This window comes from Leucopleurus acutus, assembly GCF_964270905.1.
Source record: "Leucopleurus acutus genome assembly, chromosome: 2".
Lineage (NCBI taxonomy): Eukaryota > Metazoa > Chordata > Mammalia > Artiodactyla > Delphinidae > Leucopleurus > Leucopleurus acutus.
In genome coordinates, this window is record NC_139143.1 from 84,230,829 (window position 1) to 84,255,480 (window position 24,652).

Consider the following 24,652-nt stretch of genomic DNA (forward strand, 5'->3'; position numbering starts at 1 on the left):
AAATGATTCAATCTCATTAAGCCTCAATTTCTTAACTCATAGAATGGGGCTAATAAGGTAACAGAGTTGTTGTAAGACCCCAAATGAGATAAAGCTCTAGAATACAGTAATCACTCAATAAAAGGTAGTTATTCATGTGACAGCATTTCTATCAGCTGGGCAAGCAGGTTGGCAGTATTTTGGCCTCCTAATGATACAAACAAACCCTTTCTACGACCAATTTCCCTTGCTTTTCTTTTGTCTTTGTAACATAATCTAGATGGAATTCATTTGAAAATAAATGACTGAGCTCTCAACCAATGATAATAGGAAACACAAGATAGTCAACTTCAAAAGAGAACTACCGCATCAGAGAACCACTAAGTCCTATACCACACAAAAGTAACTACTGCCCAGTAAGTTCTACCCATCAATGCTTTTTCTACAAAGAAAGGCTTAAACACACCATCAAAAATTTTCAACAGATATGTGATTAAACAAATACAGTAACATGTTAATTATAGAATCTAGGTGGTAAACGGGTATTCTCGTGCAATTCCTTCAACTTTTCTGTATGTTTGAAATTTTTCAAAATAAAATGTGGAGAGGGTTTCCCTGGTGGCGCAGTGGTTAAGAATCCGCCTGCCAACGCAGGGGACAAGGGTTCAAGCCCTGGTCCGGGAAGTTCTCACATGCCCTGGAGCAACGAAGCCCATGCGCCACAACTACTGAGCCTGCACTCCAGAGCCCGCGAGCCACAACTACGGAAGCCCGCGTGCCTAGAGTCCATACTCCGCAACAAGAAAAGCCAACGCAATGATAAGTGCACGCACCGCAACGAAGAGTAGCCCGCGCTCGCCACACCTAAAGAAAGCACTCACGCAGCAAGGAAGACCCAACACAGCCAAAAATAAATAAATAAAATTAATTAATTAATTTAAAAAATAAATTAAATGTTGAGGGAAAAAAGGCAACCAAAAAATCCAACCATCCACAACTAAGACCAAAATTTAGTTTCCTTACGCATCTAGATGATACCCAATTACTTTGTGTCTTCAGCATTGTAAAGATACATTTGATAATTTTAATAAAATGCCCCTCATTTTTTACATAAGACCAAAATTTGACCCCACTGGAGAGGCCTTTAGCTAGCTAACGGGAGTGGCTTTAAGTAAGACTTTTTATTCAACTAAAGTTAGCCAGCTGAGGAAACGGCAAAGCTAATATAAACACTCCCAAAAAAGCAGGGAAAAAAAGTTCTAAATAGTCAGGATTTGTATACTGTTTATGAAGGAACCTGTATATAATGAAACTAGGTATGGATGGAAGTATGACACAGCCAATCACTATACGTGCCACAGGAAGGAGCCATTCTATGTGGTAAGCAGAATATTATTTTGACCCCCTGTGACACGCAGGAAAGTAATTAAAGTGTAGTTAGTCCCCCAGAGGCAGCCTGTAAAAAACAGACAATAAAGTCCTATAACTGCAAGCAGTAGGAGACACTTCTCAATTCTGTAGGTTAAAACACAACGGCTACATGTTCACAGAAAGGTTAAAATAAAAAAAGTTTTGCCAAGGATGTGGAAGAGATGGAATTCTCATGCATTGCTGATGGGAGCATAAAGCAAAAACAATCCGGCAGTTTCTTATAATGTGAAACATAAACACATTTACTATATGACCTAGCAATTCCACTCCTACGTATCTACCCAAGAGAAATGAAAACATGTCCATACAGACAATTATAGTTGAATGTTCACTGAAGCTTTATTCATCATAGTCCAAAACTGAAAACAGCCAAATGTCTATCAAGAGGTAAACAGATAAACTGTGGCACATTCATGCCACAGAGTATTACTCAGCAATAAAAAGGACCAAACTACTGATGCCCACAATATGGATGAATCTCAAAAATACACTGAGCAAAGAAGACAGAAAAGAGTCTGTTTGATTTGATTTCATTTATTTGAAGTTCCGAATAGACAAAACTATTCTATAGTGATAATTATCAGATCAGTGGTTGTCTGTCAGGGAGGGGGCAGGGGTAGGGGGTACAACAGACACAAGGAAGCTTTCTGAAGTAATATATGTGCTCTATATCTTGATTGGGGTGGTAGTTAAATGGATCTATACTTTTCTCAGATTTAAAACTCTCAAAATGTGTGCATTTGACTGTATGTAAATTAAACCTCAATAAAGTTGATTTTAAAATAAAATTATATAATATCCTCATTTATAAATGTAAAATAGTCCATCATCAGAGTGAAACAACCCCTATTCTACTTTTAGATTACCCTGAATTTTTTTTTGCTGTTATTGACAATGTTGTTATGAAGATCCTAACAGATGAATCTCTACACATATCTGCAGTACAAAATTGTTTAATGGATAAAACACACCCTTTTTCCTTCACCTCCCATATCTTTGTGGAAAATAAGCTAAGCCTTCAATACTTTCACGTCTTACAAGCCTATTTCAACAAAATAATGAAGAGAAAATTAAGCCAGAGCTAGTTTTACCCCTACTACTGCTTTGGCCTTTTGTCTTAACCTCCTAAAAACAACAGGACACGTATTTCAAGCCTAGTGTAGTTAAGAATGTCAGCAACAGATGATTATAAAATTAAGCCAGAGAGCAACAGCATCTCTGTCTAGTTTATTAAAGCCATAATGTGAGAAACATCAAACTCACTCAACACTTGATTAATACTATTGTATTACATTATAAATATAATTGATCTTTTTTAGGAGTCCTAGAATCCCCTTTTTAGATTTTTAAGCATTCAAGGCTGTAAAGCATTTTCTTCTCACAGAGTATTTGAAAAAGAATTTGTCCAGCCAAATAGCTAACATTAGAAAAACTTCTAATAACATTGAAGTACATCAAGCAAATGAACTTACAACTCAAAAAATATTTATGAAGACTATATGCAAACATGGAAAAGTCCTTATAATATGCAAAAAACAAAGACTATAAATATTGTTTGAGGATTTTTGCATTTAAAATATAAAAATATCGTCCATTGTGATCTTATGAGCACATAAGATATTTCTGCCCCCAAATAGACACAGTATGTAAACTATGAAAATAGCTAAGTTAGGGTAACTATGGAACTATGGGTAATTTTAAAAATTTAACATAGCTTTTCTATCTTTTCAATAACACAAAGCTTTTTAAACAAACTATCTTCTCTGCAATATATTTTCTTGGAAATTGGGTGAAGATCTTACAAGTTGGAGAAAAACAGTCCCCTAACTCATCAAAAGAACAACCCTTCCTTTGACTTTTCACTGGTTCATTGCCCAGTTGTTGAGTACATCTATACTAGACACTAGACTTTAAAAACAAGGAACTACTCTACTGAAATGTAAAGACATGTCCTTTTAAATTTTGCAGTTAAATCATCTGGCTGGCTTAGGTTGACTCCTTTTCATCCACCTCTGCCTCTTTGATATCTAACTTAGGCAAACAATCAAGTCACATAACTGACTAATTGTATTAGCAATCATGCTGTACTTAGCCCTTACACTCTGGAGATAAGGGATTCAGACATGCATAAGCAATAAAAATAGCCAAAGGAAGTCAAGCTTGATCGTGTCTGTACCAAAGTACAATGCCAGACCACTAAATACCAAGAACTTTTTGGAATTTTGTTTCAGAAATAACATTTTAGAACACCTAATTTACTGACAGGACAAGAGAAAGTAAATGGTCAAAGGTTTCCAAAACGCTTGCATTTTTTCTAATAAACAATCTGGTTAACAATTTTAAAAGCACAAAACTATTACCTCAATTACTCTTAATGTTAACTTATGTGGAAAATGAGACGATGACTACATAAACAGGTAGAAAATGGAAAGCCATTTCACTGGTAATATGCATCTAAAGTCATAAAAATGTTCATGTTCTTTCAACCCAAAATGGCCTTACTGAGAATTTATCCTAAGGAAATCATCATAATATGAGCTCCATGAGGGCAAGAACTTTACAGTGGCATTTGGACCATTCTCACGTATTTGTTGAAAGAAATGAAATAATCCTGAACACAGAAAAAGCAAGGTACAAGTATGTTCACTATTTAGGTTGTTTCCAAATTTCTGTTCTTATAAAAAGTCAGCAATAGGGGGAAATGAATGATAAAGAAAATTATAGCAAAACAATTTAACTATAAAGCAACCATTTAAAATTGTAAATATGAAGAACAAAATAATCTGTAAATATGTTTGGGCCAATGTTATGTTAAGAAGTGGATTATAAAAATGCAACTTCTAAAAGATAACACAGGAGAAAATCTAGTGATGGGTATGACAATGAGATTTTAGACAACAAAAATGTGATCCATGAAAGACAAAATTGCTAAGATGAATTTTATAAAAATTAAAAACTTCTGCTCTGTGAAAGACATTGTTAAGAAAAACAAGTCACAGACTGGGAAAATATATTTGGAAACCACATATTTGATAAAGGACTTGTATCCAAAATATAAAAGAACCTTAAAACTCAACAATAAGAAAACAAGCAGTTAAAAATGGGCAGGGACTTCCCTGGTGGTCCAGTGGTTAAGACTCTGCACTCCCAATGCAGGGGGCCCAAGTTCTAACCCTGGTCGGGGAACTAAGATCCCACATACCACAACTAAGCCCGATCTGCAACTACTGAGCCTATGCGCTCTAGAGCCCATGAGCCTCAACTAGAGAAGCCCGTGGGCCACAAGAAAGACCCAGCACAGCCAAATTAAATAAATAGATAAATTTTTTTAATGTATTAAAAAATGGGCAAAAGATCTGAACAGACACCTCACTAAAGAAGAAATACAGATGGTAAATAAAAATATAAAAGTTACTCAACATCACTCATCATTGGAGAACTGCAAATACCATTAAATACCTATTTGACTGGTTAAAAAAAACACAATAATATCAAATGCTGGTGAAGATGTGGAGCAACAGCAATTCATTCAATGGTAGAACCACTGTGGAAGACAGTTTGACAGTTTCTTAAAAAGCTAAACATAGTCTTACCATAAGATCCAGCAATCACACTCCTAGGTGTTTACCCAATTGAGTTGACAACTTATATTCACACAAAAACCTGCACACAGATGTTTATAGCAGCTTTATTCATAATTGCCAAAAACTGGAAGCAACCAAGATGTCCTTTATAAGTGAATGGATAAACAAAAGTGGTACATCTAGACAATGGAATATCATTCAGCTATAAAAAGAAATGAGCTCTCAAGCCACAAAAAGACATGCAGGAATCTTAAATGCATATTGCTAAGGGAAAGAAGCCAATCTGAAAAGGCTACATATTGTATGATTCCAATTAATTATATGACATTCCAGAAAAGGCAAAGATCAGTGTGCTGCCAGGGGCCTGGAGGGAGGGGAGGGATGAATAAGTGAAGCACAGGGGATTTTTAGGGCAGAGAAACTATTCCGTATGATACTGTACTGTAACACTGCATACATGAGAGGATGCACTTGTCAAAACCTACAGAACTTTACCACACAAAGAGTAAACCTTAATGTATGCAACTTTTTCTTAAATCATAGGTTCAGAGAATTCCAGGCTATAACAAGAGAATCTAACTGTATTTCAAATCTTTTTTTTTTTTTTTTTTTTTTTTTTGCAGTACACGGGCCTCTATTTCAAAAAACCTCATGGAAGCGGGTAGGAGGGAAAAGGTACAGACCTAAGTAACTGGAAATGAATGAATTCTGTAAGATTAAAGGCCAAAGGGACTGTACATAAGTACTGTATTCTAGTTAGTAAAGTTGTTTCCCGCAGGGGTACAGGTTAACAATTCTGGTATTACTACACATGTATACTGGAATTGAAAAATTAAGTAAATAAATGGTGGATGTAGGGAGCCAAGTTTCTCATTGTTGGAGTGGAAATGTACAAATCAGCAAGGGGAAGGGGATAAAACATCCATATGGTAATGAAGAAAAGCTAGAGACATCAGTAAGAACTCATGTTTAACTTAATATAGATACAGATGGTTACATATAGAAATATTTATAGATATGTGTATATACAGGGGTTAATAAACACTTATATATTTCTTTGCTCTGACAGCTGAGAGGGCCTGAAAGTACACCCTCTTAGCAAGAACCATACCTAATGCCTAGATCTTGGTTTCTAATAACATTCTCCAGTAAAAAGAACCAGTGCCTCTTGGAGAAATGGCTGATTCTAGGACTGGGGCAGGAAACACACAAGATGAGCCTGGAGCACTGTGTAGTACCAGAAAGTAAGGAAGTGCTCAAAAACAAAACAAAACAAAAAAACACACATTGATGAGAGTATGGTAGAAGGGCACAGAAGCCAACTGAAAGAGCTACCAATGGCTGATTCTGGAACAACTGGAGCAACAAAATAAAGTGGCAGTCTCAGATTATACAACCCGAAGTATAAAATTATTATCCATGAGCCCATACTGATATAAATAAATGACAGAATAAATTAATACACAGGGGAGAAGAGACATTCTTCTCCTATGGAGAATTCCAAATAAATTATACAGTTACTACATACTAAAGGAGAAAAGCATAACTTCCCACTCCGTAAGTGTGGGCTGCATATAGTGACTCCTGTCCAAAGGGTACAGTATGAAGAGGGGGGAGAGGAGCAGGAGAATAACTTTAAAGTCGAGAAACCTGGCAAACTACTTTAGCCAGATGATCAAGGTCAATATCAACAGTCATAAATCATGATGATAGTATGTACAGTTGATATGAACTGAAGAAAATGATACTTTACCTCTGTGACTGTCCTCCCAAAATCACCAAAACTCCAATCTAATCATGAAAAAAAATCAGACAAATTCTAATAGTCAGGCATACAATACCTGACCAGTACTCCTCAAAAGTGTCAAGGTAGGGGCTTCCCTGGTGGCGCAGTGGTTGAGAGTCCGCCTGCCGATGCAGGGGACACGGGTTCGTGCCCCGGTCCGGGAGGATCCCACATGCCGCGGAGCGGCTGGGCCCGTGAGCCATGGCCGCTAAGCCTGCGCGTCCAGAGACTGTGCTCCGTGACGGGAGAGGCCACAGCAGTGAGAGGCCCGCGTACCACAAAAAAAAAAAAAAAAAGTGTCAAGGTCATCAAAAACAAGGAAAGACTAAGAAAATGTCACAGCCAATATGCGCCTAAGGAGACATGACAACTAAATGTAATGTGGTATCTTGGATGGGATCCCGGAATAGAAAGACATTAGGTAAAAACCAATGAAGTCAGAATAAACTATGGGCTTCAGCTGGTAATAATGTATCAACATTGGTTCATTTATTTTAACAAATGTTAAACATGTAACAAATAACCATATATAAGAGAAAAACTGTATGGTGGGAGTGGGGGATGTATATATGGAAACTCTACACTATCTGTTCAATTTTTCCATAAATCTAAAACTATTCTAGAAAATGGTCTATTAATTCTAAAAATTAGATCACAAATTATATGTAACAGTATGACTTCATAACAAATACATTAAAAAAGGACAGCCAAAATACAAAAAGTAGTTGTGTTAGGATGATAAGATAGGTGATTTTTTTTCCTTAGTCTCCAAATTTTCTAACATTACTAATACATTACTTTTATAATTTAAAAAATGAATTTTATACCACTAAACACCTACTAGAATGACCAAAATCCAAAACACTGACAATACCAAATGCTGATGAGGATATGGCTTAACAGGAACTCTCATTCATTGCTGGTGGAAATGCAAAAGGGTATACTTTGGAAGACAGTTTGGTGGCTTCTTATAAAAATAACATACTCTTGGGCTTCCCTGGTGGCGCAGTGGTTGAGAGTCCGCCTGCCGATGCAGGGGACACGGGTTCGTGCCCTGGTCCAGGAGGATCCCACATGCCGCGGAGCGGCTAGGCCCGTGAGCCATGGCCGCTGAGCCTGCGCATCCGGAGCCTGTGCTCCGCAACAGGAGAGGCCACAACTGTGACAGGCCCGGGTACCACAAAAAACAAACAAACAAACATACTCTTACCACCTGGATCCAGCAATTACACTCTTTGGAGTCAAAAACTTTTGTCCACACAAAAACCTGTACACAGATGTTTATAAGCAGCTTTATTCATAATTACCAAAACTTGGAAGCAACCAAGATGTCCTTCAGTTGAGGAATGGATAAACTGTGGTAGATCCAGAAGACAATGGAATATTATTCATCACTAGAAAGAAATGAGCTATCAAGCCATAAAAAGACATGAAGGACACTTAAATGTATATTACTAGGTAAAAGAAGACAAGGCTACATACTATATGATTCCAACTGTATGATAATCTGGAAGAGGCAAAAATATGGAGACAGTAAAAAGATCAGTAGTTGCCAGGGCTTAGGGGGAGAGAGGAATGAATTGGCAGAGCATAGAGGATTTTTAGGGCAGTGAAACTACTCTGTATACTACAATGGCAGATACTGTTATTACAAATTTGTCCAAACCCATAGAATATACATCACCAAGAGTGAACCCTAAAGTAAACTATGGACTCTAAGTGACAATGATGTGTCAATGTAGGCTCATCAATTCTAACAAATGTACCTCTCTGGTGGGGGAAGTTTATAATGGTGGAGGCTGTGCATTCTATGGAGAGCCCTAATTCACAAACCCTTACCGAAGCCTTTTTTAAGTATCAAAAGCAAAATTCAACATTTATACCAATATTTTAAAGCACCTACATCCAAAAATTTAATGCTGGGCAAAAGAGAGTACTAATAACAATAAAGTATGGCCCTGGCAGGGTTGAGAAACTGAGAGGTATGTCAATCAGCATCTAGTCTTCCCAAAGAGGGAAAAAAGAATAAATAACATATCAAATAAGCTGCTCACCATTACCTTTGGCTGGGTGTTCTATTCACAAAGAATGCTGCCTGAGGCAGGAAAAGTACAAATAAGCATCATCTGTCTTTCGACCATAATACCTCCAGCCACAAGTAACAAGGGTTTACTACTTGGGAAGGAGTAATAGATTCCTCAAAACTTCTAGTTCCAAGGCAATCAGGAAACAAATATAATCTACACAGGTAGACTTATTTCTAAATAAATGAATCTTGTCATTCAATAAAAAAAGTATAATAAGGCTTAAGGTTTTAAGGTATTTTAAAAATCAATATAAAATTATAATCAAGCTATTCAGAAGTTCATTTGTTATCTGATAATTATCTGTAAAGCCAATGTAACAACTTGACACCAAGAGTAAAAACAAACTTGTTCATTTCCCTCCTAATAAAATACAAAATTCTAGTCTTAGAATTTTAAAACAGCCTCCTATATTAAAATTACTAAGGCTTTGGATCTGTGCTCCACATGGCCAGGACACAACTAGTTTACACCTTTTATCCTAGCATAATTAATGGGCCCCTTTCAAGTGTCTTGGTCTGGACAATAAACTATACAGTCCTCCTAGTTTTAGTACATTTTGTGTCTGGAAGACTCCTGTGAATATGCACATAGTCTCTAGGCACTTGCATTACTAGTTTAGATAACTAAGGGCAGAAGAGTACTTATGGCGGCTTGGAGGAATTGCTCTAAACTTGTTCATCCCATTGTGGTGAGGCAGGACGGGGTGGGGGGAGGTTAGGGAGGAGGAATAAGAATCAGGTCAACTATGCTTAAGAAATAACCTAAGGCTGCCGCTTTCTCCACCAAACCTAAAATTCCTTAGTGCAAAGACTACATGTCATTCAGCTTCCTATCCTCAGTGTCTAATATTGTATGTGTCATGTAGTAAGCACTCATTAAAAGTTTTCCCTGAGTGAATGAAAAAAATTATTAAGATTAGCACATAAACTCAATACTGGTTTTCCTTCATGCACTTCCATAATTTAATTCCTTATTTTTAACTTTTACACTGGTTTCACTATTTAGAGGGAAGTACTAAAAATATTATGCAAGCTCTACATTTTTCAAGCCTTAGTATTAGTGATCACTTTGTTTTCTATTGTGGGTAGCAATAAAAATAATGGTTAAGAGTAAAATATGACATTCAATTATGTAAGCAATTCCAAAGTGAGGCTATGTTTTCTTTTACTGAAATATACTGAAAATAAAAGTAAATTGTTTCTATTAATTTTTTAAAAAATAAACACTGATTCCAAGGATAGCAAAATGAGGTAAGAAGAAGGAATAAGAAATAAACATGTTGACATTTAAAAAGCAGCCTGTATTTTATGTTAATTCTGGGAATAATCTATTATAATTATATTGTTTCATCTCATAAAAACTAAATGTACCACATTTAGTTAAAAAATTTAAGCACAGGGGCTTCCCTGGTAGCGCAGTGGTTGAGAGTCTGCCTGCCAATGAAGGGGACACAGGTTCGTGCCCCAGTCCGGGAAGATCCCACATACTGCGGAGCGGCTAGGCCTGTGAGCCATGGCCGCTGAGCCTGCGCGTCTGGAGCCTGTGCTCCACAACGGGAGAGGCCACAACAGTGAGAGGCCCGCGTACCACCAAAAAAAAAAAAAATTTAAGCACAATGGGTTTCCTCACACGACAGAGGCTAAAGTATTACCAGTAAAGTCTTAAAGAAATTTCCCGATACTAAAGCTATAAAAGTATACATTTATCTTGTTTGGATAAGATTTTTTTGTTTGCTCACTTTTCAACTTTGGTCTTTAAAAACTTGATCAGCATATAACAACTCTATGGTTCAATTTAAATGTAAAGCTAGATGTGAAAATAGGTTACTTCTTCACACTGCGGGGATAATGAATGCTAGATAAAGGTAAGAAAGTTGCTAATAGCCATAATGGTTTCCCTAACCTGACTAACTCATTCTCCTCCTATCTACCCTATTTCTCAGGCCCCCTCAATCAATTATTCACCAGCAAAACAAACATAATCAGTCCTAAAGCATTTCTCAACACCAACTCAGTCTTTGAGATCTGCTATAATTTGAACCATTGCCTAAATGGCCAATTTAAACGCAACTCCCCAATGTTTTTAGTTTGGTGTACAGTGAAAGTTAATTAAAGAATAAAATCTACTTGCTTTATCAACAACCTTAGTTTGCAAGTCAGGTAAATTACCAAAGGAGGAATCTTAATATTTTAAAGTTCTATTTCACTACTATTTCTGAATTATCACATAATGCAATTAAAAACATGCTTCTTCATGTGATCTGATAAGTCTGTTCTGCGGTGACAAACTGCACCCTGAATCCCAACACCCATTTCCTAAATATTCAATTCGTCTCCAGAGGTACTGTATTTGAGTGTGAGGAAAAGTGTAAATCTATCACTACTACTGAAAAAACAGTTCAAAATACCTTCATCTATGTAAGAAGCCCTTAGAAATGAATAACAAGACAGATACTTTTTAAGTCATGTGGCCCTTCAGCAATCAAATACCATCCTTTAACCCAAATTAAGTTTGCACAATTTTTTGGAAGCTGAGGAACACAGACTACAGTACAGTTTTTGTTAAGTTGTAGTCTATTTCAGCATATTGAATAAGAAGAAAGTTACAGTAAGACCTTTTCCAAATCAGAAACATAAAGGATAATTTGGTAGGCCAGGGAAATCTAAAATAATCTATTAGCACACAATTCAGAAAGGGAAACTTTAGTGTCACATTTCCTTGGATTCAAAACACCAGGTAAAGAGAACAAAACTCATTGTCGTTTCTAAGAAAAGAGATGCAAGTTACGTACCTTGAGAAAACAGATCCAAAAAATAGTTTTTAACCCTACCAGAATCAAAATAATCATAATTTTGGGTAAAAAGAATTAAGTAACCTGCATGATACATTCAGTAGACAAACTGCACACTAAATTACAAACTTTATCATGATTAAACTGATCAGCAAAAGAAGTGGAAGAAGTTTCCAAAACTTTCACAGAGGTCATCACATCTCCAAATATTAAGTTAATCAATTTTCAAAACATACTAAATAAATATAACTAGATAGGCCCACAGATATAAAAGTACTGTCGGGGGCAGGGGATTGGAGGGGAGAGAGAGAGCTTCCTGGTTAATCACACTGAATAGTTCTGTAAGAGTAATCAGCCTCTTCAAAGCAGCTGGGAGAAAATCCACACAAGCAGCTGACTCTGCAGACTGCTCTGTACTTTTCCAAAGAGAAGTAAACTAATTACTTGTGTTTCAAGTCCACAGAATACACAGACCTGTCATTCTAGTCTTGCTCTGAGGTCTGACATACGAATCTGCAATTTCAGATAGCTTAAGCAAAAACCATTTTTTTAAAAGATGTTTTCATAACAACGGAAGTTCATTAAAGGAAGTACACATAAGAGTACTCAAATGCAGTACCTTACTCTGCAACTTTAATACCTTGCAGATAGGAGTATTTCCTCAACTATATGAAAACCTTATTAGTTAGCAGGGAGCAATAAATAATAAACAAAAAAGACTACACACATACTACCTAGCATTTGACTTGATACCATATCACAAAACCTAATTCTGAAGTACCCCTCACAATACTGACAGGAGAAATTCACTGTACGGTCACCACCAATTCTTAAACTTATCTGGGGCTTCCCTGGTGGCACAGTGGTTAAGAATCTACCTGCCAATGCAGGGGACGTGGGTTCGAGCCCTGGTCCGGAAAGATCCCACATGCCACGGAGCAACTAAGCCAGTGCGCCACAACTACTAAGCCTGCACTCTAGAGCCCACGATCCCCAACTACTGAGCCGGCGTGCTGCAACTACAGAAGCCCGCGTGCCTAAGGCACGTGCTCCGAAACAAGAGAAGCCACCGCAATGAGAAGCCCGCGCACCACAACGAAGACCAGCCCCCCACTTGCCACAACTAAAGAAAGTCCGCGCGCAGCAACGAAGACCCAACACATACAAATAAATAAATAAACAAACTTATTTGAAGGATCTTTGTAAGAATTTTCATTTTGAATGTAGACTTCAGGTATAAATCTTAGTACTATACATATTAAGTTCCCTGTCTGTCTTCCGTCCCACTCAACTCCCAGCAACATGCTGTCTGCCAAAATAAAAGATTTAAATTAAAGGAGGCATCTTCAAATCAGAGGAGTACAGCTAAAACAGAACATCTGTAGGGCAGAGCACAAGTGGACCTACAGCATATAGGATCAAACTTACCAACTGTAAACACAATAGTAAGTACAGTCATATAAAACATAAGAGAAAGAGAAACAGATATTTGAGAAGCTGAACTGTGCTGTGAGTAAAATACATATACAAATTAAAGGCAACCAGCTCCTCACCAGCTGCTCCCAGCTCTGGGCATTAGAGCTTAGTTGTCTTTAGTTCCCTTCTTTATATAGTACAAGACAGCCCAAGAGAGTAGATGCTCTGAAATTCTTCTAACAGTGATTTTCCTCTTTGGCCTTGGAAATGTTATTCAACCTCTTCAGGTAAATAATTAAATAAAAACTAAATTCTCAGGGAGTCCTGGGTATTAATGCACATACAACGATATTCTGACCTCAAAAACAGAATAAAATCCAAACTTTTTAGCACGGCAATCAAAACCCCATTTGATCTAACCTGAAGCACAGGTGTCTATAAACAAACAGCAACTTTTGATTCCTTGTTATCCTAAGATCCTCCCTTCGGTCACACAGTTACTTCAGCCTATAAAATCTTTCCCCCTCTTCTGCCTACTAAAGTTATACCTGTCCTTCAATCACAGTTTAAAAGCGTTCTATGACCCATCCACCCACCAATCTTCCAATCTTCTCAAGCATATTCACTCTTCTTACCTCTAAACTCCATTGTGTTTTTCATTTATCTCCATTATTTCATTTTGCTTTACATGCAGTAAATTGTTTACATGCACCTTCCCCACCGCAGTGTAAGTTTCCCAAGGGCAGGGATGCAGGGACTCTGTGACTCATACAAGCCTAACAGTACTTTACACATAGTTTGTGCTTAATTGTGGTACCAGGCTGAACATGAGGTGATTATTAGCCAACATCATAAAATTGATACCCTAAATCACTGGTTTTCAAACAGTGGATTACAACCTAATGAGTCATGAAATTAATGCAGTGGGCCACCATCAGCATTCAAAAAACAAAACAAAAAACCCAAAATACTGACGGACTAAAAAATACCAGAGTGCATGATACTAGTAAACACAGTTTTGTGAAACTTGTTTCAGGTGGTTTTTTTTTTTTAACTGGGTGTAATACAAAATCTATGAGTTTCAATTTTTTTAAAAATGGTTTTAAACTGCCTAAATTTTTTTTTCCAAATGTGGGCCTGGAATTGCACCACCCATACACTGGCTCTTACTAGACTGCCTAAGTGAAGCACAGAAACCATCTCTATAGCTGACAGTAGAAGAAAAGAATGACCCTAACTGGCGCTAACCTAAACCACTACAATATCCTTTGTGCCAGCAATGTCAGCATCTAACAATGAACTTACCACAGATCATGCTCCCAAAGCACTGTGCAGTGATCATAAATCATAAATGTTTGCTTGTCAACTGAGTCTCTTTGCTTATCTACCAGATCATAAGAATTATTCCCAACGGGACTTATCTAAAAAAACAATTATCCTTTAGAGCGTGGTAATAAACCCTCTACTGAAACAAACTGGAAAAGTAGTGGCTGGAAAAAGAACTGTTCTTCACCATAACTTATATGACCCAAACAAATCTTCACGTTACTAACAAAAAATCTTTTCCTGGTCACAGCAACGTTGCAGAAGACATTTCTGTGGGGAAGATAATGCTATTTTCAAATTTAGTTTTATTATTTTGCCGCCTCCACTACCTATGGAATTAAAAGTATTTCTTGGGGTTGCAATTACGATCGTCATGCTCTCTTCACTGATAACCAATAAAGATAGCAACAAATAAGGGCAAAGAATGCCTATTTTGGTCCCCCGTCTTCTACCCAATTTAACAATAAGAGAGACAGGGTAAATAAAGATATAACACGGTTACATTTCAAAATCATAGAACCAAAGTTCAACTGCTATCCAACTTCATAGGGATATGACTGAATTTTAAGAATTTTAAGTGACTTCAGTCAAGAATAGTTGACTATTAACAGTCAAGAATAGCTGAGAAAACAAAGAAATGGAAAATACACTGGATTTAGCTTCCAAAGGCCTGGGTTTAATTCTGGTTAACATTCATTAGTGCAACACCCAGTTTCCTCTCGTATGAAACAGGGATAATACTGATACATTCATTCAGCAAGCGTTTATAGAAGAGTACTTTCTATGTGCTGCTAGATATTTAGCTACGGAAACAGCATAGACATAGTCCCTGCCACCAAGGAGCTTATATTTTCCCTATCTCACAAGGCTCTTGTGAAGATCAAATGTAAAAACACTGTGCAAACTGTAACACTATACAAATCGCAAAGTAATATAATAATTATTATTAACTTGCTCTACCTCTTAACCCTCACCTTTATTACAACAGCTTATCAAGATTCAAAAAATAAAGTGTAGATGATTAGATACAACAGTTAGTCCACTATCTACTGAACGGATTTTCCTAAGGGCTGGGATTTCAAGAGTCTAATAAATCACTTTGTGCATATAGTCTTAGCTAATGATTCTCTACATAATCATGACAATAAAATGAACTGAAAATTAAAGGCTTGTAGTTTCACTCCAGGTATGGGGTGGGTATGTTGGCTGCATTACCCACACCTGGCCAGGGAGTAAAAAATAAAGATTTCTAGGCCCCGTGCAAGACCTACTGAATCATAACCTTTAAAGGGTGAGCCTGAGAATCCATACTTTTGACAAGCACACCCAGTGATTCTTACGCTCACTAAAGCTTGAGGATCACAGCCATAAAAACTTCCTTTGATCAATAACCATGATTTCAAACACCATTTACAAAACCTACCTGGAAAATCTAAGCCAAATAGAATTCAGCTACAACTGAGAAAGCAGATCCTAAGAATGTACTTTTTTAACTCATAAAAATATTTCGTGTGGCCCCAACCTCTTTTTAGTCAATTTTCAAATTTTCACATAAAATTTTAAAAAAACAAAAACAAAAAAAGAATGCCCATGACATATTTATACGTTTTTAAAATAAATTATCACTAAACAAATACATATACACCCACAAACATCTTTTTCTTATGGTTTAACTTTAATACAGAAAAGTTGTATTATCTTGTAGTTATCAAGAAGTAAGGTGGGACTTCCCTGGTGGTGCAGTGGTTAAGAATCACCTGCCAATGCAGGGGACGTGGGTTCGAGCCCTGGTCCGGGGAGATCCCACTTACCACGGAGCAACTAAGCCCATAAGCCACAACTACTGAGCCTGTGTTCTAGAGCCTGCGAGCCGCAACTACTGAAGCCCACGCACCTAGAGCTCGTGCTCCGCAACAAGAGAAGGCACCGCAATGAGAAGCCCGCACACCACAATGTAGAGTAGCCCCCACTCGCCGCAACCAGAGAAAGCCCGCATGCAACAACAAAGACCCAACGCAGCCAAAAATAAAATTAATTAATTTTTTTAAAAAAGAAGTAAGGCATATACTCTCTGCCTAGCATAAATATATCATGATATTGAACGCTTACAAGCCAACCTTAGGGTCCATGCTTACTGAAGACCATATTACCCAAACACCAAAGAGACAAAACAAACTAGCCAACAGACAAACCTAATCTCTCAAAAATAGACAGTACAATATCCATATCCACTGCACACTTAAACCCTCCTAAGGGCATCTCTCAAGAAATCAATCAAGAGCCCTTGAAACTATCTTAACCTTAAGAAAATCACCTGAAGTCTAATATTTCTTCACATACTATATGATTAGTGCAAGACATATTTATTTTGGTTCTATTTGTTGAAAGCATCCTTCACTCACTAGTCTCCAAGTGTATATACATCAAAGGGAAGACACTCAATATATGTTACACTGGAAAAATTACAAGGTGAAGGCTAACATTGCCATTCAAGAAAACTTTCCATCTGCAGTAAAATTCAGAGCCCAGAAGGCTTGTTCATACTCCAGCACCAAGCCCTGCAACATGACTCTTTCCCTAACCAGTTAGAATCTAGTCAGCTTTGAAGGGAGAAAGGACAAACCAAACCATATTGAATTTAATTTAATGACTTCTCCTAGATTCAGTTAGGACAAGGCCTTGGTAAGCAGCCTTTAAAGAAATGCACAGAAAAAATGCTCTTTTTTGTCCAAGCTTCTATTCTCGTAAATCTCACCTGTTCTTTCAAACCTCTATCGGTTGTCCAAACTACTGCAATATATGAAAATTGGAATACAATAATCTGCATATTGGAGGAAAGTGTCTAAAATCGGGAAAAGTCTTAATCAACAATGATCTGTTTAAGAAGGTCCAGACATCCACCTATATAACTCGATACAAACTACATCTACACAATAATAATCTACCTATGCCTACTCTGACCCTACTTGGCACTTCATCAACATGCAAAGCTTACCTGGGACAACAGAGAGGTTAATTTAAGGAACATGGGTGAGAGACAGAAAAAAGTGTTGCCTAAAGAATGCTTTAGGAAAATTAGCATCAACCTAACCAAGATCAAAACAAGTAGCAGATACAGATATCCCTCAAGAACAATGTCTGTTTGGTCTCTGTTTTCCTCCTCTCACTTGAAAACCTAAGGAGAAGATGTAGACTTTGGAAGAAGGGAAGGACAGAGAAAGAAACTGTATAGTTGAGGACCCAAACAATTTACCACCTATCTTGGCTCTGTTACAACTATTACTATTTTCACTATAGTAGCAGAGAAACTTCAAAGAATTTGGAAATCAAAATACAGTTGGAAGGTGAGAATCCAATGCCAGGTAGATGTCCAATCATCACAACATTCCAGAAAAAGGTTCTCTAAGCAAAGAGTGCTCTTTTTGCCCCACCCACTAAAAGAGAGAAAGTTGTATACTCATCACCACTAAAATGTAATGTCTTTTCTCTAGAAGAAGAAATGGGCCTAGACTGGAACCTGGGCCTGAGGCAAGTCCTTCTGTCTGTCTGGGGAATCATCTGAGGTCTCCTTTAGAGTACCTAGTTTATATCTGAACTCTGCTGCAAAAACCACAGTACTCTACTCCAGTAAAGAGTAAATGATTTAGAACTTTATGATAAATTTATAATTTTAAATAAATACTTCAGTTTTAAATTTAAAAATAAACAGCTGGATACAAAGTTAACTTCCAAAGGGAAAGGAAAATGACAATTCCAAGAGCTTCTATCAGAAGGAAACATCAGCCACAGATTTTGAGTTATCTAGAAAGAAAAGAATTAGGTGCCCAGGTACAAAGCAAAAGGTCACTACTGCATTCTGCATCTGAATGCCCTGACACCCAAAAAATTAAGAATATATTGCCAGAGTACCAGAAAAGTCATAGGACATTAACAGAAAAAAGAACGCATCTATTTACAGGAAGGACAGAGAATAGGTATAATAGCTTCAAACACTTACTTTGGTGAACTACTCTTTCTTGAGGTGGAAGGTAAGAGGAAACAGTATGAATGGATACCATAGAGTAAGAATGTCAAGGATAAGGGTAAGAGGCATAAGCTGAATAAGAAGGGACAGACTACTCTATAGGTCCTTCAAAATACTTATCCCCTTGAAACATTGATCAAACCTACTGTATAAACCTACTGTTCTACTAGAGGAAAGACTGAAGGTTATGGAAATTATGGTTAAAATAACATTTATAATAATGAGAAAGAGGGAATTCCCTGGCGGTCCAGTGGTTAGGACTCTGCGCTTTCACTGTGGTGGGCCTGGGTTCAATCCCTGGTGGAGGAACTAAGACCCCTCAAGCCGCGCGGAGCGGCCAAAAAAAGAGAGAGAAAGATTCATGAGGGCAAATCCTAGCACTGAAAGAGAGGGCAAAAGTGTGAAAAAAGAATATACAAGAGTCAGTAAGCAGGAGAGAGATATAGGATTGAAGACTGCTGAGGAGAACGGAGACAATGAGAGCATACACCACCTACCAGGCAATCAGCCATCACTATACAAATCTTAATACAAAGTATAAAAACACAAATGTAACACCTGGATTAAAGGAGTAGGAGGAGGTCTGCAAAGAAACTGCAAGACAGGGCAGCATCCTGCCAGAGCTTTAAGGTATTCGGTGAGGAAGTAAGGATGAAGGAATATGAAGCGGGAGGCACTGCAGCAAGGAAAGAGGATGGGTTTCAACATGAAGGAGCCTAAAAAAGAGAAAGAAGGGATAACAACCTCAGAGAGAAAGAATAGGATAAAGTCAAGCATGATATCACAAGAGAACAGACTAGAAGAGAGAATGAAATGGCATGCCCTGAAAAAGTGGGGAGGTCAAAGACCCAAAAGGGGCTGTAGTTGGGGGGAAGTAGGAGCTAAGGAGAGCTCTACCATAAACCCGACTAAAAAGAAATATGAGTATGGTGCAGAAGTGAAGACAGGGGCCAGAACAGGGACGCTCTCAGAGGGATGTGGTGATGGAGACGCTAGATTCAAAATACTGGTGTGATAAGGGGACTACTGTGAAGAGAAACTATCGTGTCAAAGACGACACCACCATCAAAAAAAAAAAAAAAGCAAGGGTCAGAAAAGAAGGTATTCTCAGAGTATGAATACAAAAAAGAGGGGAGGAAAGGGACACACGGTAGGACAGAAAAATATAGAGAGTGCTTAACCATAAGGAGAGGGTAACTAAGGAAAGAAAAAGGAGTGCAGCGTGGAGGGATGATGTTTCCGGAAGAAAAGTAGGAGCCGACCAAAGGTCCTGCCTATTTGGTTTAGAGGGCAGAAGGGACGGTCCACGGGGGCTAAAAGGAGTGGTGGAGAACAAGAAACTATGATGCTCAAGATGAGAACTTGGGGAGGACACACAGTGGCTGGGTCAGAAAAGGAGATGCTGTCAGTCAGAAGCAGAAAAAGGTTCAACAAGAGGAAAGCAAGGGGCACCGAGGAGCAGAAAGCAGCATGCCAAAGGGGAAGGCAAGGGGGCAGAAAAGAAGCCAAAGCAATGGGGGCAGGGGTAAAAGCAGCAGGGGCGCTGGGACACTGGAGATTACAGGGAGGGTGCGGGGGTCCCAGAAACCCGGGGTGTGGGGAGGTAAAAGGGCCAACCTCCATGGAGGGGCGGGGGGCCGGTTCGGGGGTTGAGGGGAGGTGCGGCCTGAGGGTGACAGGGGTAGAGGGGAAATGCGGGGACAGACAGAGGGGAAGGGGTGGGGCGGCGGGCAGCCCCGATACTCACACCTCCAGAATGCGGTCCCCCTTGCGCACCCCGGCCCGGTCGGCCGCCCCCCCGGGCAGCACGGCGCTCACATGCTGCAGCGGCGCGTACAGCTCCCCGTTGATGCTCCGCAGTTGCCCGCCCTCGCTCACTTGGCCCCGCACGTTGAAGCCGTAGCCGGACTCGGACTTGACGATGCGCACAACCCGCGGGCCGCCGCCTCCCCCGCCGCCGTTCCCGGCGCAGTGGAGCCCAGACCCCCCACCGCCGCCGCCGCCGCCGCCACCTCCGTTCCTGTGAGGGGCTGAGGGGTGAATCCCTTCCCCGTCCTCATCCGCCATCTTGCGAGCGAGCAAGCCGTACTCCCACCACCCTACGCCTCCACTCCCTCCGCGCGTGCTCGGCCTTCTCAGCAGCCGCGCGACCCCCGGCGCGCGCGCCCGCTCCGCCGACGGCGGGACCCGAGTCGGCCACGGAGCTGCCGGCGCGGGTAAAGGGGAGACAGGGGGCGGGGGGAAAGAGGACGGTTTAGACGCCGTGAAGCCTCCTGGGAGTTGTAGTTTCTGAATGGTGGGGGCGGGGAGAGGGCTGGGCCCGGGCCGGAGCTGAGGTTATGTGACGCAATTTGGGCGCAAAGCCTGCTGGGGGTTGTAGTTCACCTTTCAAGCTCTTCTTAGGAGTGTCCTTTTGGATGGTGAGCAGGTAACCCAGCCTGGAGTGGAGGTGACAGATTCATCTGCTGACGTGGAGGATATTTTATTTTTCTTTCATTTCATAATCTTTAAAAAACAATAATATTAGGACAACTTGATGTTTGTGTCAACATAGTCTTAAATTATAACAACTCGTTTGCTCAGTACCTTATGTGTCTACATACTTTTTTTTTTTCAGTCCCCGCGGGCTCGCAGGCGGAATCTTAGTTCCCTGACCAGAGATGGAATCGGCGCCCCACCCCCACCCCCTCAGTGGAAGCGGGAGTCTTAACCACTGGACCACCAGGGAAGTCCCTATATATATTATTTTATTGAATGACCCCAACAATCTTGTGAGACAACTGGGTCATGAATTCGCTTCTCTATTTAAGTATTGGGAAACTGAACCAAAGTCATCCAGCTGTTAAGTAACAGGAACCAAGGCCCAGTTATTTTTGTGCAACTTTCTTTTCATATATTGCAACTACATAAAAACTTGCCCCATCTATGTAAAAAAGCGTATGTAGAGGAAACTATATGGTCTCAGTGATTTAGACCTGGACATTAGAGTGTCCAAGTAATAATTTCAATTGAGCAATGATTTTGTTTTTTAAGTTTTAAAATATCCATATTTTTTTTCTTATTGAAATATAGATGATTTACAATATTATGTAAGTTTCAGGTATACAACGTAGTGATTCACAATTTTTAAAGATTATACTCCATTTATAGTTATTATAAAATATTAGCTATATTCCCTGTGCTGCACAATATATCCTTGTAGCTTATTTATTTTATACACAGTAGTTTGTACCTCTTAATCCCCAACCCTTATCACGCTCCTCCCCCCTTCCCTCTCCCCACTGGTAACAACTAGTTTGTTTTCCGTAACTGAGAGTCTGTTTCTTTTTTGTTATATTCACTACTTTGATTTATTTCTTAGACTCCACGTATAAATGATAGCATACAGTATTGAGCAGTGATTTTGAAGTTACCGTTACTTCAAATTCATTTTGTTTCCCCCAACAACACAGTAGAGTTCTTTGCATATGGCAGCAATTGATGTTTTTTGGCTACGTACCCAAACACAAACTTGGAGATATTGTGCAGAATGCCCGGCAAAGGCAAGTAAGAAGAGCAAGAGCAAAAATAATGAAAAATAGCTTACTTAAGCACTTAACTGCTCAAGTCTGGTATTTGATTTTACTCTACTGGCAGGCTAATAAATTAGTCTGTTACTGTATCATGGATGCTGATAAAAGACACAGAATTCCTGGGTCAGAGACAAAGGACTTTTACTCGCGACATAGGGAGCAACTTGAGCTTCAGCCCCTTTGTATCAATTCCTCTTGCCCCGCCAAGTGCCACAGGGATGACATGAAGGGCTCAGATGAATGCTGTGCACTTGGTGGGCTTACACCACAGCTGGGGAACCCGCTGTTTTGTAGGAAGCAGTAAGCAAACCTGTTGTTTGTCCTGGAAGGAGAGCTTACTTCAATACTCACAGCTGCTAACTGTAAACATAACCCTGAGAAATGACCCTGGTAAAAAGTGGTCAGGGCTTTGCATTCTCGTCATACCCAGGAAGATGGGTAGAAGCATGAAAGACCCATGAAGGACTGTCTCTCTCAACGTAACTATGTGCCAAACACTATTCTAAGCACTTTTGTTTTTTTGACTGCGTTGAGTCTTCGTTGCTGCGCACGGGCTTTCTCTAGTTGCGGCGAGCTACTCTTCTTTGTGGTGTGCAGCCTTCTTATTGCAGTGGCTTCTCTTGTTACAGAGCAGAGGCTCTAGGTGCACAGGCTTCAGTAATTGTGGCACACAGGCTCAGTAGTTGTGGCTCGCGGGCTCTAGAGCGCAGGCTCAGTAGTTGTGGTGCACAGGCTTCGTTGCTCCACGGCATGTGGGATCTTCCCGGGCCAGTGATCGAACCCGTGTCCCCTGCATTGTCAGGCAGATTCTTAACCACTGCACCACCAGGGAAGTCCCCTCTCTCTTTTTTAAATCCCCCAACAAATACACCTTCCAGTGACCCCATCTCCCCTTCAGTGAGTCACACGCTTTTGTAATACCCTCCCCTTGAGTGTGGGCAGGACCCGTGACTTGCTTCTAGACAATAGAATATAGTGAAGATGATGATGTGTCATTCCCATGGTTACAGGTACATTATATAACATTCCTTCTTAGCTGACTGGGGTGAGAGTCTCTTGCTGGCCCTAAAGGAGAACGCTGCCATGTTGCGAACTGCTGGTGAAGAAGGCCCATGACAGGGAACTGCAGGAGCCTCTAGGAACTGAGAGTTGCCCTGAGTGGACAGCGAGAAAATAGGGCCCTCAGTCCTAAGCCTGCAAGAAATTCTGCCAACAACCTCGTGAGCTTGGAGGAGGATTCTTGGCTCCACTAGGGAACATAGCCCAGCCAGTGCCTTGATTGCAGGCTTGTGAGACCCTGCAGAGGACCCAGCTAAGCTGAACCCTGACTCCTGGACCACAAAAGTTGTGAGATAATAAATGTGTATTGTTTTAAGCTGCTAAATTTGTGATAATCTGTTACAGGACAATAGATAACGAATATAACTCCTGTTGCATCTATGGTCAGTGCTACTCAGTTTAGATCAATTTAATACTTAGTTTAGCTTTACCTTTCCAATCTGAACATAAGCTTCTTGAAAACAAGGAACTTGTTACATGTGACTTGTCATGCCCTCAGAGTGTATCAGAGTGAGAGGCACAAGAGAAGGAGCTCAACCAAGGTTGATAGAATGTTAGTCCAGGAAAGGACCATAAAGTGGCTAATAATACCTGCTGCATAGGGACATGGTGGGGACCAAATGAGAATATGTGGGAAACACCTAACATAATATTAATACTTAGCACAGAGCTATTATTAAGAGTACTAATAGGGAGGGAGGCTCAGGAGGGAGAGGATATATGTATACACATAGGCTGATTCACTTTGTTGCAGCAGAAACTAACACAACATTGTAGAACAATTATAATCCAATAAAAAATACTAATTAATATCACATCTAGCCTTATTCCCTCATTTTGCTGGTAAAGGAATAGCTCCCTCCAAGATCACCCTTTGAAAAAGGAAGTAGATCCAGCAAGGTACAATGATTTTCAAAAGTCATTCAGCAGGGCTTCCCTGGTGGCACAGTGGTTGAGAGTCCGCCTGCCGATGCAGGAGACACGGGTTCGTGCCTCGGTCTGCGAAGATCCCACATGCCGCGGAGCGGCTGGGCCCGTGAGCCATGGCCGCTGAGCCTGCGCATCTGGAGCCTGTTCTCCGCAACGGAAGAGGCCACAGCAGTAAGAGGCCCGCGTACCACCAAAAAAAAAAAAAAAAAAAAAAGTCACTCAGCAGATCAGTGGCCAGCACCCAACCCTAAGCAGAAAAATTAAATGGCGTGAATGAGGAAATAAGGCATGCCATTTCCCAGGGAGTCATGAGTTGAAGAAAACAAAAAGAGGGCTCTTTTTTTTAGGCCTTTGCACTAATTCTGACTCTTCTTTCATTTTCACTACCTTTCTGTACTTTTTTCTGTGAAGACCACATGAAAAATCACTTTTTTGGTAAACTGAATTAACTGATTTGCTAGAGTGGATAAGACCTAGAGACTAGAGGGTTTATGAGTCAAGATTCCTTTAGTTGGAAGTGACAAACTCAATTCAAATTAGCTTAAGCAAAAAAGAGAATTTATTTGTTCACATAGCTAAGGAGGACACTGGGTATTTCCTTAATTGTAGCTGTGTAACAAACCATCCCAAAGCTTAGTGGTTTAAAACCATCGATTTATTATTCTCT

General features: G+C 39.7%; 1 protein-coding gene across 2 annotated transcripts in view; it reads right to left on the reverse strand.

Annotated features, from left to right (window-relative positions):
• SNX27 (sorting nexin 27) overlaps positions 1–20,491 on the reverse strand; it is a gene marked incomplete at its 5' end in the record, with an annotated part of 85,446 nt that extends 64,955 nt beyond the window's left edge. For both annotated transcript variants that reach the window (XM_082832374.1, XM_082832373.1), the window contains one exon: positions 20,172–20,491. In XM_082832374.1, coding sequence (XP_082688500.1) covers positions 20,172–20,491 — 320 coding nt within the window. The remainder of the gene's footprint in view (positions 1–20,171) is intronic.
• Between the last annotated feature and the right edge of the window lie 4,161 nt (positions 20,492–24,652).